General features: G+C 46.1%; 1 protein-coding gene across 3 annotated transcripts in view; it reads left to right on the top strand.

Annotated features, from left to right (window-relative positions):
- The window catches only part of LOC120835991, a 32,897-nt gene extending 14,215 nt beyond the window's left edge, over positions 1-18,682 (top strand). Inside the window, exons 1-8 of one of the 3 annotated variants that reach the window (XM_042289471.1) lie at positions 2,852-3,304; positions 6,597-6,722; positions 7,253-7,309; positions 8,210-8,323; positions 12,625-12,741; positions 16,521-16,607; positions 16,700-16,801; positions 18,303-18,682. In XM_042289471.1, coding sequence (XP_042145405.1) covers positions 3,007-3,304; positions 6,597-6,722; positions 7,253-7,309; positions 8,210-8,323; positions 12,625-12,741; positions 16,521-16,607; positions 16,700-16,801; positions 18,303-18,439 — 1,038 coding nt within the window. In that variant the 5' untranslated portion in view covers positions 2,852-3,006 and the 3' untranslated portion in view covers positions 18,440-18,682. Of the gene's footprint in view, positions 1-2,851; positions 3,305-6,596; positions 6,723-7,252; positions 7,310-8,209; positions 8,324-12,624; positions 12,742-16,520; positions 16,608-16,699; positions 16,802-18,302 lie in introns of those variants that run through there. The other 2 variants (XM_042289470.1, XM_042289472.1) reach the window with 2 other exon arrangements.
- Positions 18,683-19,454: the final 772 nt, after the last annotated feature.

The following is a 19,454-nucleotide window of genomic DNA, read 5'->3' as shown; positions in this document are numbered from 1 at the left end:
GTCGTCTGCTGCATGATGCCGCTCAGGCAATTTTTTAAGAAAGTTACGTCCTTGCATGGCACAAAACTTGTCGCAAGTTATTCTAAAATGTTTCATTATTATGTCAAAAATGATTGCCATTCCGTACATCCCCACAAAACTGAATAAACAACGATTTTCTCACGTTCTCCATGCATTTCTGACCGCAGTTGGAATCTCCGGGCGTTCGCCGCTAGTCGCCGAGAGACGGCGTTCTAGATTGCGCTACTCTGCTCCGAAGGAGCTATATAGTGCTCTAGGTTCGACCGGTTCTATGAACCTTCTTACTTCTAACCATGGACAGTGTGGCTAGACATGCAAGCATGTCTAGGTTTGGAGAAAATGTTTCTATGGGATAGGTTATTTCATTTTATAAATAGTTACAATCAACAGAACATAATTCTAATAACTTTAACGTTGATAACATAATTTATTCTTGCTCTAGTACCATAACAACCAAACAGTGCTGCCCTTATTACAAGTAGAATGTTTGACTTGATCATTACCATCCAATCCAAAGCCAACTGAGGCAGCCCATCGCATATGCGCATAAGTCAAACTTTCTCGAACCTTCCAATAAAAGTTAGAAAAGGTTGAACCTAATTGAATTCGAACCTCACCCAGTTGACGACCTCCCTAGTTGCAGCACACATATGGCATTGAGCCTTGTTGGACGACTTGCTACAACTAAAGCCTGGTTCAGACAGTTGCGTTTGACTGCGTTTGACTGCGTTGGGGCCGCGAGAAACCAGGAGATCCCTGCTGCTTATATCGCGTGCCAAGACGATTCCTTGAATTGGATTCCACGCTTCATACGAAGCACAGATGTGCCGGTGACTCGCTTTCGGTTCTCGCCGCAACGCAGTCAAACGCAAGCGTCTGAACCGGCCTTAGGGATGTCACAAACTTTTGTCGAACCGGATTTTTAGGTCGAACTTTCGGGGTTCGACGAACCTTCGACCTTTCAACCAGAATCAACTGGTTCGACTTTGTAGACAGTGCGGCCAGACCTTGATTCAAGCATGTCTAGGTTTAGAGAATTTTTTTTTTTACGCAAGTGGTTATTTTAATTTAACGATCAAACTTTTCACAAGAAGTTTGAAAAAGTCAAACCTAGTCGAACTGGAACCTCGATTGGTTTGCGGCATTTTGCTCGATACGTCCTTTCCCACACCCTCTTTGGCATTAAGTTGCTTTGGTCGTATTACCCCCCTCACTGTTTATGAGGTGATTGGGCACAGGGGCTAAGGTGATTATTTTTCCTGTAGAAGACCGAGGTCGTACGTCGGCGGTGGAGTTAAGAGCTACAAACCGACCAATGCTGAAAGGACAAACGACAGTCGCATTGCAAAAGATTCACTGTACACAAAGGGCGACGCCACTTGATTCGTCAAGTTTTTATATTAGCGTTATGACGGTAACTGGCGGCAACTCTGTCAGATGGCCACAACATTTTAAGACTCGTTTTTATTTTTCAATTAATATCGGTTGCCGGTAAATAATTTACGGTTACGATTACGGCTTTCATAAATTTTAATAACGGTGTAGTTCTGGTTATGGTTACTGAAAGAATATTGTTCCCTTATCGGTTTTCGGTCTCGGTCGAGTCCCTGCCTTCAACAGGTTGCCCCGCTATGAATTAACGTATCCGACGTTATAAAAAAGCTTGTTTCACGTGTTAAAAAAGATAGTATGTCAACCGAACAGATGAGCAGCCTAAAAAATGTCTTTATCCGCAGACTCTGAACAGTCCACGGCAGTGGCAGTTGGACCCCTTTTGTGTTCAGTGTATTTTACAAGTGCTTTGTTTGTATGTGCGTGCATGTTATGAACCTAAGATAATAATATCTGATGGGCTTTGTGCGACGCCTGCTGGTATCGCCAAGGAAAGCTCGGAGTTTCTCAAGTACAGGGTGTCACAAAAGAAAATTTACACGGTCTTTTTTACCGCAAAAATAAACTAGGCATCGCCGAACACTCATTCTCCGCCCAAAGGTAGTGCTATAGGTCACAACCAGATGCCAAAGTTTCAGCCCGATCCAATAACTTAATCAAAAGTTATAAGTGATTTTCTGAAAATTTCAATGGGAAAATGGCGGCCGACGGAATTTTCAAACACATGGGGCTCTATGGCACCAGAAACCGAAAACGGGCGAAAATGGGCTCCATTTTCCCATTGAGATTTTCAGAAAACCACTAATAACTTTTGACTAACTTATCGGATGGGGCTGAAACTTTGGCATCTGGTTGTGACCTCTAGCTCTACCTTTGGGCGGAGAATGAGCGTTCTGCGATGCCTAGTTTATTTTTGCGGTAAAAAAGACCGTGTAAATTTTCTTTTGTGACACCCTGTATGTATCTGGCTGTAGCCTGTGGCCGCCTCACACACTCGTGGGTAGTCACTCGAGTTCACTTCACGACTTCCGAACAATTCGTCAACTCGTTTCTCGGTGCTAATTTTTCGGCGTTGTGTCTCATCGAGACAACGCTGAGAAAAGCTTTGCAGAGAAGCATTTGCAAAGCTTATTGCAACAGTAGCAGACCAATGGATCGTAGCTGTGAATGTGACGTGTGCTAAAATAGAGCCAAAGGTGTCGCACACGATTATTAGCAGCAGCCGAAAAATATTTGAAAGTCGTCTGCTACATAAAAAAGTAACGCTCGACTGCAAAACATTATCATCATCATTAAATTCGTAATTTTGATTACACTAAACCGTTTGTTTACACGTTAGGAATGCTAACTGTTCTCCATGGAACAAACTAGTCACGAAAACGATAAATTTCATACCAGAACCAATTAATTCTGTTTAGTTATCATCATCATCACCACCACCACAACCGGGTCACGTGAGTATTGTTGTAGCGGCGGTAGCGGCGAGTAGCTCGACTGGCTCGACCGCTTCCAGCTGGGCTCGAGCTCGCTTGAAACCGCTGGAACCCCGGAATATTGCCCCGTTTGACGCGGGTAGCCGACAGGCATGAGGCTATGGCTAAATGGAAGCAGAAGAAGCGAACTGCCGAGTATGACCGTGCGCGACGTGCCAGAGAGGTCGAGTATGACCGTGCGAGACGTGCCAGAGAGACTCCGGAGGAGAGGGAGAGGCGTTTGGCTAGGAATAGGATAGCACAGCGAGTCCGCTCTGCGACCGAGGAGGGTCGTATGAAGAGAAGAGAATCCTGTAGACGATCGTATTATAAGAAGAAGCAGAGCCGTCAATACGCCCAGAACAACGCCACTGCACTATCTAAAACGAGTGGTCCCAAGAGACGCACAATCCTTTTCGGTAAGCGGCTGCTTTGATTTCCAGTAGAAACTCGCCTGTGTAGAAGTGCAATGTGCAAACTCGGCAGCGCGGCGAAGTTACCCACTGACGGAGTACCGACCACGGTGGAAGAAATGCACTTAGGTGATGACTGGCTGCTCTTTCCGCGGGGAGCGAGCGACCAGATCGTGTTCGAAGGTAGCCTCGAACCAGGAGTAGTTAGTTCCGCGCCGCCGCGGAGGGCGCTGAGGTATGGGGTCCCTCCTCGGCGGCCACGGTGTCGGCGGCGTAGCGTGCTCGCCTTTTTCGCGGTGTGATGGTTCGGTGGTGATGTACGGCCGCTGGCTGGCCTCGTGTTTTGCTTTGGTGCTGTGTCGATCACAGGTGTCACCATCGTGCTCGAAGGTGAGCCTTAACCCGCAGAAGAAGAACGAAGAGAACACAGATTTACGGACTTTGGCGACTTGGTGGCGGCGTGGCGAAGATGAGGTACAACAAGAAGCGGTGAGCAAGAGAATGCGGGACCACCGCTGCGAGCAACAACTGGAGTGGTCGGTTTGGGAGAGATTCCATACTTGAGTGCCATCTATCCCCGTGCGAGTGCAGCGCATTTGGTGTGCCAAATAATGTTGCCGCCGCGTCGGACAGAGAGTCATCACCTAAATGTGTTTCTTCCACCGTGAATAAAACGAGAAGCGGTGAGCGAGAAAATGCGGGGCCACTGCTGGGAGAAACAACTGGAGCAGTCGGTTTGGGAGGGACCCGATCCTCGGGCGCCATCTATTTCCGTGTGAGAGAAGCGCTTGGTGCGCCGAACATATCGCCACGTCGGACAGAGAGTCGTCACCTAAATGTTTCTTCCACCGTGGTAGTGACCAATGTTTATACCAACAGCGCTTGTGCAGCGAATGGCAGCGATTCATAGATTTCTCCTCTGCGGGTGTCGGTTTTCAGTTGGAAAGCAGTCTTGTGTCATCCGAAACCTTTCCTGAAGCACTCTATCGTCTGCTTCAGCGGCATCTGGCACTTTCATGTTTACCATGGACCGTGTGCGCAGAAGCTTGTTTGCTTCATATACACGTATGCTTCGGACATGTCTAAAAGGCAATTCTTGTATGGCTAATATGTGATAGGACCATTGTACGAGACTGAGCGTCCCTCATGCAGTGTTTGCAGGTCGTCTTTTCTATGGTGTATTAGCAGCATTACCGCGGTTTAGGTCTTAAAGGCTGGTTCACATGTTTGTGACTGAGGGTGTTCACCTGTCGTGAGCGAGCACAGTTACAACCGAGCAGCAGGCGGCATGGTCGTTCGCTTTGTTTGCTTCGCAACCGGAAGGCGACATCTGTTGAGAAAGTCATAAATTACTGGGCGGGTAAAACTGTCGACGCAGAATTGAATTTGCAGCGCGTACTTGCCAAAAGGGGGGCCCCTGCTGGAAACAACGTACAAGGATTTCTCAAGCACTATTTGGGCACAAAAAAATATGATGTATTAATAAGCCAACAAACGGAGTGAAATGGAACTTTCCACGAGGGTGTATTTAGGTAAGGTGTTTATCATAGCTAAATTTTGTGTGTGTAGGTTTCTGAAAAACAAAAAAAGACTCGAGCTGGAAAACTCGCTTTTTCTTTTCTATGCACAGGGGAAAAAAATGAAAGTAAGCTGTCTGCTTATTGCTGGCACTGTCAGATGGCATCATATTAGAACCAAAAAACTTAAAAGTGTTTTTGGAAAGAACATTTAGTGGCAGATGCAGCAGATTCAAGCTTGTCTGTTAGTAGTGGCATGAACCGTACAGTTTGTTTCTGTTTTTCCCTGTACAAAAGAATGAAATTTTTTTGTATCCTCCGAGAGCCCTACTTGCTAACTTTGGATGTGATAAATGCGCCGCTAAAAGCTCTTTTGTGGAAAGCGTCATTGTACTTCGCTCATTGGCTTACTTATACAGGGTTATTGTTACGCTTGAATAGTGCTTGGGGCAATTCATAGATCTGCTATCACCTGCTAAATTCACCATCTTTGGAAATCGCCGGTTCAGGAGGTCCTGATATGAAAATGCATCAACACATACATGCTCGCGCGAGCACAGGCACTCCCTTGGCCAAGGAAACTCCATTGAGCTGCAGCGACCTGGATTGTGCTCCAATAACTTCCTTTTGTGCTTGTCGTTGCTTCCCTTTCGGTGAGGTGGATCTAATTTTTAGATGTTTCCGAAATTGCGGTCACCATTGCCCACATTGCTTTTTTTTTTTTTTACTCTCTATATTGTCACGAATGACAATTGATGAGGCGACGAGTGACTGACGGAAACTGACTGTTTAATGGGGCAAACTTGTGCCCAAAACAAAATAGAAAAAGGCTAGTGTCGCAGGCATCAGTGTCAGCTAAAAAGCAAGGGCTTGGTCCGTAGAACGTTCGGACGACCGAACAAGCAAGGGGGTTCTCAAATTTACGAGAATGCGGCATTTACAGAAACAACAAAAAGGTGCATCCGCAACCAGGCATCGAACCTCAGCCCTTTGCGTGAAGGCCAAGCATGATAACCATTCAGTCACCAGCCCGCTTGCTCAGAGGCACGCATGGCAATATGACCATTTTTGCGTAAACTGGGGACTTTGTCATTTAATTAAAGCACAACAAAACGAGGCTTTGAAATTTTAATTCAGGCAGATCAATTACTAGTTTCAAAATTACAAAAAAGTATTGTAGCTAACTACCCCTAGCTAACTAAAATAAAAAGAAAAATTGTAGTGTTTTTTTTTTTCAATTAAAAATGGCATTTTTCAGTGTTTGTATTTTACTGTAAAATAGTACTTATTAATCTGTAATTAGGCAGCAACATAAATATCTGTGGTATGCAACAGTTATTTTACTCTGTATTTCTAAATGACATCAAGGTTTATCTAAATTTCAGGAATTTAGGGCATGACACCAGCAAAAATAATTCTTTTTTTCACAATTTTTTTGTTGTTGCATTCAAAAGCCAGATTATATTTTCATTCATATTCTCAACATGAAAAAAATTGCCATGTCTTTTTTGGCATGGAATTACCCCGACGTAGATGAGAAATTTAGCCTGTGCAGTACTGCTGCTAGCCTTGGGCCTTCAATGTGCTTCACACAGTAGTTATAGATGCTCAGAGCTGCGGTGCACCAACACGCTTGGTTACCGATCCCCTTGAAGGGCAGTGACGACACTTCGGGAATGTTGACCACTGCATTTAGACTTTTCTCACATTGATGAATGAATTTGGGCTCTACTTGTATTTAAGGAGTAAGAAAAAAAATTTCGTCGTGGTCCTTCTTCCAGATCAGCCGTCTCACGCAGCTGCCCATCCGGACTATGTGCCGAATCTCCTGAACGAACCTGCCCCCGACTTGCGAGTTCTGATGTGCATCCGGAGGGCATTGCAGAGGGAACCACCGGTGGCAATCGGTTTGTCGAATGTTTCATTGACAGACAGTTTCGTTGACGCGCAACATTCGTCAGCATTTTGTTTCGTAGAGAGGTACCCGCATTCATTTCCTCGACATGTTGCGACGCCTCGTCGACGGCTTCTTTCCGTGCACATCGCCTCGGCCGCCAACACCCCGATGGTTGCCTATCTTGCTGAACCCTCAGTGGTTCACACGAGGCCTGGCACAAGCTTGACCCTAAGATTATGATTCGTTTTCCCTGTGCGGAGCGAAGCGAGAGGTGACCGCGTGTGGTGCCGTCTGAAAAACTAAAATTAGGGATTGAGGATTTCTTGTTGTATTATGTTGGAGCTGCCTGGGTGGCTTCACTATAATTTTGGAATCCTTCTAGTGAATGAGGTGTAGCCAGTCGTACAATTCAGTGCACCTAGCAAGAACATTATTGTCGAAATGTCGCGAGAGCGAACGAGTTTTTACAAAATGTCAGTGTCGACGAAAGTTGTGTGAAAAACTTGTCTCCACGGGATGATGCGGACCCTTTTTTCGCAGGTACCAGCGAGACCCAGCCGTCCGAAGCTTTGCAGCCCTACAGCAGTGGGACCCAAGGTTCGAGCTTAGCTTTTACTGACATCACGGTCGCGTGAAACGTTATATAGGTGTCTGAAGTCACCAGGCTCGATGCAAATGAGCCGTAAAAATCGGCGCCTGCACGTAGCAATTTAAACTTTTCGTCATAGGTGTATTTCACAGGTCGGCTTTTTCATGTAAAATTACAAAATGTAGCTCCCTCTCTAAAAAATGGGGCCAAAAAACTTGCCAGGGTTAACGACAGGCGGCGACGCAGACGACCGAGTTGAGTTGGGGGATGCGTTTGGCGTACATATTGATAGATGGCGCTACCTACTTATTGAGACTGCTCGCGACGACCGTGGTCTACTAAAATAAACAGTCTTTTTGTAATGTACCAAAAGTTGAAGTAAAAAAAAAATGGTTGCTTAACGTTGGCGCTCTTGCTGCTGACAGATTTCGTCTGCGTGTCGTCTGCTTTCATTCGCTGGCTGGACCTTTCGATGCTGCTCCCAACGCCATCTACCAATGCGTGTGCGAAACGCACCCCGCCAATCGACTTGGTTGTCTTCGTCGCCGCCCGCCATTGACCCTGGCAAGTTTTTGGCCCTTTTCTTTACGGAAATGGCACTATGCTTTGTAATTTTGCATGATAAAACAGACCTGTAAACTTCACGTTTCACGAAAAGTTGATTGGTACGTGCAGGCCCCAATTTTTACGGCCCATTTTAGATTGAGCCTGGTGACCTCAGGCACCCTATATATATGTCAAGTCAATGCAAGGATTCATGCTAGCTAGTGAAGAACTGACATCTGTGTTGTCCTGTCCTTCTGTTTCCCTGCTCTCCAAGGATAAAAAAAAAATGTCATGTCGAGTTACCTCTGAGGTAATTAAGACTGAGAAATGATCAACATTGTTACCCTCATAACTTACCCCAGGTTCAAGGAGTGAAACGGAGGCTGCTGGCCAGGAAAAATCCTCGTCTTCCCTGTCTTCCATCAACAAGTTGGCAAGAAAATTCGAGAAAGACCAAGCAGAGGTAGCGAAAGCAGGTATGCTTATTGCTGATGCATTGACCTTGTGTACATCTTAAGGTGGCTGCTCTCAGTTTGCTCAATTTGTCTTGCCGCATGTCGTCCATTAACGAAACCACGTGTTGTCAAGCACTATTTAAGGTCATATCAGTGACAAGGTCTGCTGGTATTACCTATAGAATATTTGAAGCACAAAACTGTCTGCATTGGTATTTCCATCCTTTGAATGCATTCTTGCATAAACAAAACCATAGATGAAGGTACGCTCTTGCGCCAGGAGCATTATCAGTTGTATACTAAGTGTAAAACATACCTTCGTCAAGCTCGAGAACTCAAACAGGCCGCTATGTTGGCAAGGACATTTCTTAGGTTTTAGAAGCTGCCGTCAACAAAATCCTAACCTGCTAGGCATCTGCACAATGCATGAAGAATCGTCGGGTGTTTCTCTATTTTTGTAGTGGCTAGTGCTCACCGATGACAAACGGGTGTTCTTAAAGGGGCCCTGCAATCATATTTAAGCATCTACCTTTTTTGCGGTTTCCACGTCTCTTGGGGTTCGGGCAAGCCAACGGGCGCGGAGAGAATAACTAAATATCAGTGCGTCATATTTTAACCGGACGACGCGCAAACCTCCTCCACCGACGACGGCGACCCGCGGTACCGAAAGCGCGCAAAATGTGACGTCTTTGGTCCTGGGCTTGCCACTGGTGAAAGCCGCTAAGAGCTTTTTTTTAGTCGAGATACAAAATAAAAGTGTCGCGAACCGTTTCAATTATCTATGAAAGTAGTTTTTGTTCACTATTTTAGATCAGAAAAGAAACAAATGCAGTTTAGAAAGTACGGAAACGACAAATGACCCGTCGACATACCCGCCACCAAGCGGCGGAAAAAAACGGCGCATACTAGAAAAGGCTAGTGGGATGAGGCTACGACGAACGAGGAGCATAGAAAAGTCCCGGATGTACGCGGCGGCGCTGTGGTCGTATACCGGCTCAAGAATCCGACCGGTTCCGAGCATTCCCAAGGCCTTCGGCGCGGGCCCTGCTGGCGATTTGGCCATTTGGCGGTGCGTCAGCAAGAAGTGGCTCCCGTTCTGAACTGATCTTTACCCCGTGTTTGCTGTTGTTTGTGGCCAATGAAGTGCTATGCCGAATTACGTAATATCCCGAGTCATCGCCCACCCCCCAACCGCCTGAAATTTGTTAAAAAAGTGGGGTGGGCCATGTCTCGGTGGGTGAGCACAAACACTTGAAAAAAAAACGGAAAAAAACGCCTATTTTTCTCTGCGTACCTAGCGCTGATGCACAAGAGATACATCAAACTCAAAACTCGATTTAGTTTCATTGTTTTATAGAAAAAAAATGCTCACGAAAGAATATTTTACTATAGCGAAGTCCGTTGCTTGCATACGCGCTAGAAACACCGCCGATCTGCATATAGCACGAACGTTTGTTCCGTGAAAGAACGTCACCATTATGTTCTCCCAGTTAGTAAAAAAAAAAAAAAAAGAAAAGTCTACAAGAAAATAGAAAAACCGACCAGGCGCAACGAGCGAGCGAGCGGACCAAAGAAGCGACCAAGAGCAATGCTGGGAAAGCGGGAACGCCGGTGGTCGCGTTGGCAAATACTTTGGCGTCGGGCCAAGTCGGGCGCCTTGTCAATTGCAAGCTCTTGCGCAACTTTCTTGTTTGGTGCGTACATACGTGCGTCCGTGCACGGCGGGCTATCAATGCACGGTTGGGACGCTCTGTAAACGTCTGTGTAGGACGTTCCAGCAAAGCTTTATTTACGCTTTGGCTTTGCCTAAAATATTGCACAACAGCGGTCGCGACGGGCGGGAAGAAGGAGCGGGTTCGCGGTGACCTTACTTCGGCGGAGACAGACTTTGACCTAACACTCCGCGGTTACGTTAACAAACTCTTATTTTGTTATCTCCTTCTTTTTCTTTTCGCACGGATACACGACCACTTTGGGGTCGCTCACGGAGGAAATGCGTAAACAAAAAAAGTGTCTTTCCCTCCTTCGTTTTACTTTGTCACGGACGTCCTCCAACTGTAAGGTCCGCGGCCGCGTCATTCGGGTAGGATGAGTGTTCGGGGATCCCAGAGGCCGCGCTGGGGTATTTGAAGGGGTGGGCGATGACTCGGTGTTTTTCCGGAAATCGATATTTGCCCATAAAATGGGGTGGGCGATGGCTCGGGGATGGGCGATGACTCGGGATATTACGGTAGTGATTAGTCGCGCAGCAAATGCAATGCGAGCTGCCCTGGCCGCCCGCTTCATACAGCGTATCCAACACGTGCTTTAGTGGCGCCCTCTCGAGACGTCGACACGGAGTGCGGCAGCCGTGTGCGCTCGATGAGCTCACTACTCCTCCTCTAGTTCAAGGCCACTCAAGCCAGGACCTACGACGTCATGAAGGAGGTTATTTTTTGCTTGTTTTTGTAATTCTAATTTTCCTATAACTTTTAAAATAAAGCGAAATTTGAGAAAAGAAAAGTTGGATTAAGTTACTACGTTCAGTACGCTCGGGTTCAATGCAAATTAGAAACCAGTCAAAAAGTCATTGCAGGGCCCCTTTAATGTAGCAAGTGCTTTCTTTGGCGGCCATAGAACATGTGTCGTGAAGTGTCTCCTTTTAAAATCAATTCTTTCAGATTCCAGTTTGTTGAAAAAGGGCAGTGTTGGCAAAGTATCGTCCCACATCGGCTTCTGGTAGCGTGGAGACTTCATTTAAATCGCTGTGCTTTTCTTGAGCATCTAACGCATTGACGAAAGTGGAGCGTGTTGCAGTAACGTGGACAAACTTAAGAGGTACCAAGCAAACAATATTGGGCATGCAGCGCCACTGACCAAGAGGCTTCTTTGTCGCTGCATAATTTCAAAGATAAAAGCAAACTTCCTTCGGCCTCTTCTTTGCCAAACCTAATGACGAAGTTCCGGGACCTCATTGTAGGCGTTGTCAGCAATGCGATCCCCAGGATTTCCTCATCAAGCTTTGAGATCCCCGCGGTGACACTAGTTAAATGCGGCTCATACAGTGGGTGCAAGCACTGCATGACGATTCAATTTGAGCCTGTGACAGTCAATGCCTCGACGTGCACTCAGGTAGTGGCTTGTGTCCAATCGCTGCAATGTTGGGAGTAGCCAGACCTTAACGATGTGTGGAATTCGGCATCTGCCCTGTGCTTTTGCCAACCCCCAGCAGGTGGCTATTGTAAACATTTGCAGCATGTAATTGACTCGAGATCATGTGGCTTCTTGTTCTGGTGGAAAGTTGAGGGAATAAATGCTGCTTGTGTTTCTCGAATTGTTTTCTGCAGCTGCCATTGCATGGAGAAAAAAATGAAAGGGTGTTTCATAGGTTTTGAGTGTCAAGGAATAATTGTAAGCAGATTCACTGATAGTACGAAAGTTGCTGCATCGCCTTTTCAAGATCTTTGCGTGGAGGCTGTTCGAATAAAGTAAGACCGCGTTGTACAGTGCCAGCTCGCAGAGCAGCTGATGGAAGTGTTGTCTGCTACTAGTCGGCATTCTACATGCACAAATGTTGTCTTACAATGTGCAGTGAGTTGTCATGTAACGAAGAAAGGTTTTGAAAAGGAATGTAATGTTGTGGCACGCCTAGTACTAAACATATTTCTGAGTGAGACCTGAACAAAAATAGCTTTGCTGCATCTATTTGATCTAACCTCACAATCGAGCATTGTTACCATTGGTTGGGTCAATTCTGAACATAAAAGAAGCTTATTGGCCAACCCAGTTCCAATCCTGCCTATGGTTGAAAAGGATGCAACAGCAAGAATCTTGCAGCAAAAGATCTTGTCCATCGCCAGACAAGAAATGCGAAAGTGATGACTCGTTTTGTAGTTCAAAAATTGTCTACTTCAGATTTTGGACCGTTGGACCGGTGATAGATCCGGATTGTGGCAACCGAAAAAAAACAATAGTTCCAGTCGGAGTGTTTTTTTTTTTAAATAACGATCGGTGAAAGGTATTGCATGTTGGTATGCCTACTTTATAAGAACGATCAGGGTGGGATGAAGCATAGAAAGCTAGTGTAAAAAGACGTGGAGCAAGCGATGGGTTAGCGCGAAAGATCATAGAAAAGAGGGTCAATCGAGAAATTTTTCAACGCAAAGCAAGCTTGGGCAAAGATGGGTTGGATTCCACGCCAGTGACGCAGTCTGACGAGTTACTGAGGATGAAACAAGCGGATTGATTTTGCGCAACGTCCAGGTTGTTGCACTCGCACAAAATTTAAAAAGTGAAAAAAAAAAAAAAAGAATAAAAAAATATAGCCGTGGTCATTCTTTCAGGTCTGCCATCTTTCACAGACGCCCATACAGAGTATGTGCAGAGCCTCCCGAACGAACCCGAACCTGACTTGAGAATGCTGATGTGCTACCGGAGGGCACTGCGAAGGGAAGCTCCTGGTATGTAAAACACTCATGTAAAACTTTGTCACATGAAGCACTGTCACGTGAAACACTGTCTGCAACATCTTTCCAGTCTTCAAAAGGTTTCTTCACTGGCGGTGATCAGTTTGTCTAATGGTGTTTATCGATACATTGTTTTGTCTACATGCGACAGTTCATCAACAGCTTGCTTCGTTGAAAGGTGCTTGTGCTCATTTCTTTGACACACCTCGTGAAGTTTCGTCGTCGGCGTCCTTCTGTGCACGTCGTGGTTGCCGACAGCCCGACGGTTGCCTTGCTTGCAAAATTCTCGTCAGTTGCGGCGAGACTTGGCATGGGCTCGAGCACAAGATTGCCATTTGTGTTCTCCAAGAGGGGCGATGCAAAACGAGGAGTGACCATTCGTGCCGCAATCTGTTTGGAAGCCCAGAATATTGGGGCTCGAGGATTTGTTATTGCTGAATCGGAGCTGCCAGGGTGGCCCCGCCATAGTTCTGGAATACTTCCAGCAGACAGGACGTAGCCGGTAACCTAATGTAAATACGCCTAGCCAAACAATTGTCTTGTCGACGAGGCGTTACGTGAGCTTAGGAGTTCTCACAAAATGCCACAGTGTCAATGAAATGTGCGTTGATTAAGAAAAGACGTAAGTTAGAAAATTGGAAAATAGATTTTTTTTAAACGGCATGTTTGAGTGTTTTATACTTCTAAGCACCCTTCTGAAAAAAAATCACGGGAGAATTAAAATCCAAAGTATTAAGAAAACAACAATTGCGTCGCGAGAAATACGCCCCGAGTCACCCCAAAAGAGTAAACGGACGTCGAAATTCACATTCTTAGTGTCCCGCTGTTGCGCAGTCGTTCGCAGCCACCTTGGCCTCGATTGAAAGCTTGCTTCTTTTGTCTAAACTTTTGCTGCCGTTAAAAATGGTGTCTACCCCGGGGAAACTAGAGAGACCGCTTTTTTCCCAGGAGAAAGAAACCGAGCTATCAATTGGCTAAAGAGCACGGGCTGGTGTGAGCGCTGTTGCCATTGGTCGAACCGCGTGTCTCCTCTCCCGAAATATGCCACACCCCTCTGCTAGGTCTACTAGGTAAAGCTCACATTGTTACGTTCTGACTGGTGTCAACAAACGCGTTTTTTTCGGCGCTCGCCCGCTTCGTTTATCTCAGGTGTCTTTAGGAGATGTTTGTAGTGATTGCGATGCCCAACCTAGGGGTCAACGCGACGCACATATGGCAAGTGAAAGCGTCGCGTGTGGAACAAGAAATGGTTTTCACTTGCATCGCCAGTCACATTGCTTGCGGCCGACACGTGGCAAGTCGAGTTGCCAGCGGCTGCATTATCTTCCGATGTGCCCACGCCCGATACGAGCGACGATGTAGACGACGGCTTTGGTCCTGGTACATCACGACTCGAAACGCATTTCTACTCGCCGAGCGAAAGTTCGTAATACTGACAGGTTGAAGGAGGATTTGGCCGCGAAATCTGCGACAAAGTACAAGTTTGACCTCCTCAATTTCAGTCACAAGGTTAGAAGATACCGATTCCGGCATGCAGTTGGTAATCGGTTAGAAGATACCGATTCCGGCATGCAGTTGGTAATCGGGGATTTGAAAGTGCCGCATTTGTTCTTCGCGACCACGAAGTGTGAGCAGTTCGGATTGGTCGCACCTATGTTGGAGAGGGAGTGCGGGCTGGCTGTGAGGTTGGTGTTGACGTGCCCTTCGTGCGGCTTCTGCGAGAAGCATCTTTTGTTGCCCAGCACTCGAGCGGAGACATAAAATATGCCTTTTGAGCTCGACATGAGAGCTGTGAAGGGCATTCGGCTGATCGGAAAAGGGTCTACTGCACTGTCTGACTTCTGTGCAGCCTTGAACCTTTCTCACTGAGGCCTTCTTCACAAGACCTTCCAACACCACTTGCCCACAGTGATGCAAGCCTGCGAGCTGAAGCAGGAAGTGTCCAAGCTGCGATGGCCCTTTATGCGGACTTCCTTAACCCTCCAAACAACATCGACAAGATGTACAATAGCCCCTGGAAGACGTGGAGCAGCACATCTCACATTGGTGTGGGCTGCATTGTCGCGCTCTCATGATCGACCGGATCATTTCAACGCAACTTCTGCCTGGGATGTTCTTTGGCCCAAAGAGGAAGTATGCAGTGCACGGCTTGCCCACCACGAACCAAACTGCCAGATGGAGGTGGAGGCTGCACTCATCATGTTCAGTAGGCCCTTCGAGAAGCACGGCCTGCACTAGACGACGGTTCTTTCTGACGGCGACTGCAGGACGAACCATGCCCTGACAGAAGAAGCCATCTACGGGTTCTTGGCGATTGACAAGGACTGCCTCAATCGTGTTCACAAGCGCATCGGAACAGCTTTGCGGACGTTTGTCGATAAGAAGATGGCTCTAGGCAAGGTGCTCAGACGAAAAGGCAGGCCCATCTGGGAGAGAATGAAGAATGTAACGATCTACTACGGTTATGGCCTTTGGAGTCGCAGCCATGACGTTCCTGCGATGCAGAGCTGTGCAAGCCACCCTTTGCCACATGTCGTCCACCGACGAGTCTTCCGACCACATCCCCTGTCCCGAGGGAGCCAGCTCACGGTGTTTCTACAACAGAGCACTTGCCGATGACGAGCGTCCCGTGGCACAAGGATACCCTCACAGGCTTTGTACGAGAAGCACTGGAAGCAGTGTTCTCCAGAGTAGGCGGCAAGGACCTGCTCCGGCAGTTCAGCGGTGGCAACGACACACAGCTCGAGCAAGAGCCTGCACTTCGTCATCTGAGTGCAGGTTTTGAAGAACACCCACGTATCACTATTCACTATTGTTGAAGCTGCCAGCATCTTCAACCAGAGAGTGAGGAACACAAACGAGAGTGTGGCTGGCAGCCTGGGCCACACTGCTGGCACTGCCCTCGTCAAGAGGAGCATTGAAAAGGACAGTTGGAGGCTGCACGAGGCCAACAAAGAGTTGTCGAACGATGCCAGTGTGGAAAGGAGGCTCTCCTCAAGGCACGGGGCAGACACAGACAAGGAGTGCAGCCCCGGCTTCTCTGAGAGCCAACGACCCCGGTTCACAAGTATAGCTGTTTGAGCAACCCCCTACGAAAAAGCCCTTTGAGGGGCTAACAGATTGTTGCATAAGGGGATTATCTCTCAGCCCGTACCTCTCTGTTACTGTACAATTCACACAAAAGGCATTCTGCCAGTCTAAAGCTCCAACATTCTTACATATGCATACTCAACATTCGAAATTAAATTTCTCAGTTTTGTTTCTTTTTAGCATAGTCGTCGGCTCAATGGGCATTTTGATCCACTTCTGTGAGACAGATTTTCCTAAACTTGGTATTAATTTTTTATTGAAATAACTACACTTTGGTAGGCTACAACTACCTGGTACCTCATAATTGGACATCATTAGAGCCTTTATTGTATGGCTTCCAGTTACTTTAGTTTTTATACTAGATTATAAGGTGCTAAAGAGATAAAAACAGATTTATCTTGCTTGGTATTTATTTAGGAGCACTTGATATATTGTTTTAATCGAAATTTTAATTAGTTGGATTTTGAAACCATGTAAGAAATGAGCTAATTAGTTATTATATTCTGTCTATAACTTTTGACAAGTAAGATATGTCTGAAATCTGATTGCAGTTATGAAATCAGCATAAAAAACTGGACATCTGAGCCAAAAAATCAGATAGACCAATAAAAAAAATATATTATTTTTTAGAAGTTGCTTAAGAATTGTGTTTTCACGAAATGACACGGACCCTTCCTTTGCAGCTGCCAGCCAGATCCAACTCTCCGCAGCTCTACAGCCACACAACAGTAAAGCCCAAGGTTCGAGCTTTGCTTTTACAGACCTCATAGGTGTGAAATCTTTAAATCTGTTGCATCACCTCTAATGTATTTGAGACTGCGAAACCATCAACACTGATTGCTATCCTGCCAACCCACCCCAGGTTCGAGCAACAAAACGGAAGCTGCCAGTCAGGACAGCTCGTCTTCCCTCAACGAGTTGGCGAGGCGACTCGAAGAGGACCATACCGAGGAAGCGGAAGCAGGTACGCTCATTGCCGACCTGCACCGCGGTGACGTGCACGTTGCATTATGGGAGATTTTCCATAATGCACCGTGCGGGAGGGAGGAGGGAGGAGGAGGAGGAGAAAGAGGAAGGGAGGCAAACCGTCCCCTCCCCTCCTCCTAAAGGGCTGCGCTCTAATTCCGCATTACAGGGAGTTGCAAACGTGTCATTTTTTTAATAATGTTTAAAAGACATAATAAACAATGACAGTAGTACTTTTATCACATTGTAAAGTATATATATAGATTGCAATCGAAAATGATAAAACTCGTTCAGAAAATATACCTTCCGTTGTTTATCGCCAAAGTTGATCACTCTGGCTACGCACGTAAATGCGATTTTTCACCTCTTCGTGATCTATGTTTTTTGGTGGGTGAAAATAATTGATTTTGTTTATCCCGAGGATCGGGAAATAACAAAATAATGAAGCAAATTAAAAAGGTTGATTGGCCACCCTAAGTTCGATCTTATCTGAGATCACCCTGAAGCTTTACCCCTTTGTTGACGAGTGTGGCCTACAGGCAACAAACCACATAATAATTTTCTTTTGTTTAACAGTTTTGGTTTTATCACATTTTTTTTAATAGTCTAACAACCGTCGAAGATTGAAACTACAGCGCCATCTAGTGCAAAGATATGCAAATAGTTGACAAGGAAAAATATGTTCTGCGCGAAAATATGTATTGATCAAGAACGGCGAAAAATATGGATAAGTATTTTTCTCTGGCCTCCAATATTCTACGATAGGTCATCATTTTACTTGAGGCTATCGTATGCGCAGACATTACTAACATCTTATAGCGATTCATATTTAAGCAAGGGAACCACCTTCGGACTTCTGCCTGGTGTTGCCCACAGGCAACAAAGCTATGTGGAGCGCAAGTTTGTTTGCTTCTTCTACAGGGGTTCCGTTGATGTCAAATTGCCGAGCTCTTGTTGTCTGATTTAAAAAAAAAAAATAGTGGGTAGACCTCAAGCCATTTGGCATTGAGGTCTGCCCACTCTCCTTTTAATCAGAGCGAATCAGAACTCGGCGCCGTTCTGATGTCGGCGCCGTTCTGACGTCGCCGCACGCAACCCCTGCGCAAGAAGCAGACGACTTGCTCTCCACATAACTTTCAAGTTTACCTTACGATTTTTTTTTACTTCAGCTGTGTTGTTTTATTTGATCTTGTTAAACATTATTAAAAAATGAATGTTGTAGGTAATTTTTGTATACGTTGTCAATAAAGGGTTGGAGAAGATTTGGAACAATAAGTATCAAGCATAAACATGACTTGTGCCAAAGCAAAGATCAGAAAGCAATGTCCCCCCCCCCCAAGTGCCTTCAATTTATTTTTGAATTGGATTAAAGAGCAGTTAAATGAACCCAAAGCTCCCAGCATGGCATTTGTACTGCTCTGGCCTGAATGCCGCTACACCAGCTCACATGGTCTCACCCTGTACCAGCAAAATGAAAAAACACGAGAATTTCGTTTCAGGTGCCGAGGACGCCGATCAGCCAACAAAAGAAGATCCTTCAGCAGAGCCGCAGGTTTCGCCCGAAACTCTTCGCCACGTCAAAGACAACCTTCAAAGGCACCTGCTCAAGCTTAAAAAAAAACGAAAAAAACGATGACCGTTTAATTATGTACAGATGTTCTCATCCTCAAGCTGCAGAGAATGCACCTCGAGTTAGATTCATTTCAAATACCATCCCAATGTATGTTTATGGCAATGTTTTTTGTTTGTTTTACTCAGGATGCAAAGTATTTTTCTATGAAAAGTTGTAAATAAGAGTCAGTTATTGCAGTGATGCGTAAAACTGTGCACGATATTGAAATTGTTGAAGTATGCCAAATAAAAACACGGCTGAAATGAGGCACTGTCGGAGTTGGAGCCACCACAAATCTGGGCCAATGATGTCCACAAATGGCAGCCTTTGTGCACTGCCTAGAACGTTCGCCCTGCCATTCTTAGGCCTCCGAAATGCGGGGGAAATTTGAGAAACCTATCCTTCTAATTTCTTATGCAAACTGTGTGCACAACTGAACACAAGAGGCTGCTTATCACCTTTCCAGCACACACGTGGCACAAATATGTGCTCTGCCAGAGCAGTGCAGTCAGTTTGTGAACGTTTCATTAACAGCTTGTTTAGGTGCACCAAAAAGTGTTAACAGGGGCACCTGCACAAGCAATTTATATAATTTTTTTTTTCCAGTTGGGGTTGGGTGGGGAGGGGTTGAGCCACCCTCGACGAGTGGTTCAAACCCCCTTCTTCAGTTGACCCAGGTTGCCGCGTCGGACAGAGAGTCATCACCTAAATGTTTCTTCCACCGTGGTTGCAACGGACCATGGCATTTTCAGCGTTATGATGTTTGGTCACCGGTGAGACGTCTAGCTCACTCTGTTGTCACCAGAGCTAGACGACGAAAGGCGGCGGTAAACGACGAGAGGCGGCGATAAACGACTCGTAGGGCCACCAGGAGCCCGGTGGTCTTCCAAGTAGTGAGCGCACAGCTTTTGAGTGGCAAGGCCCCGAAACACACTGTTCGCTTGGGAGAAACTGATGCGACTGGCTGCTGAAGTCGAAGCTACGGCGATTGCGGCTGCAATTATTATGTTTAGTAAGGATATCCTTTAACGAATTCTTA

The sequence above is a fragment of the Ixodes scapularis genome, unplaced genomic scaffold (assembly GCF_016920785.2).
Source record: "Ixodes scapularis isolate PalLabHiFi unplaced genomic scaffold, ASM1692078v2 PGA_scaffold12__126_contigs__length_90152505, whole genome shotgun sequence".
Taxonomy (NCBI): domain Eukaryota; kingdom Metazoa; phylum Arthropoda; class Arachnida; order Ixodida; family Ixodidae; genus Ixodes; species Ixodes scapularis.
Note: the sequence above shows the minus strand (reverse complement) of the source record. Positions and strands in the feature narration are given on the sequence as shown.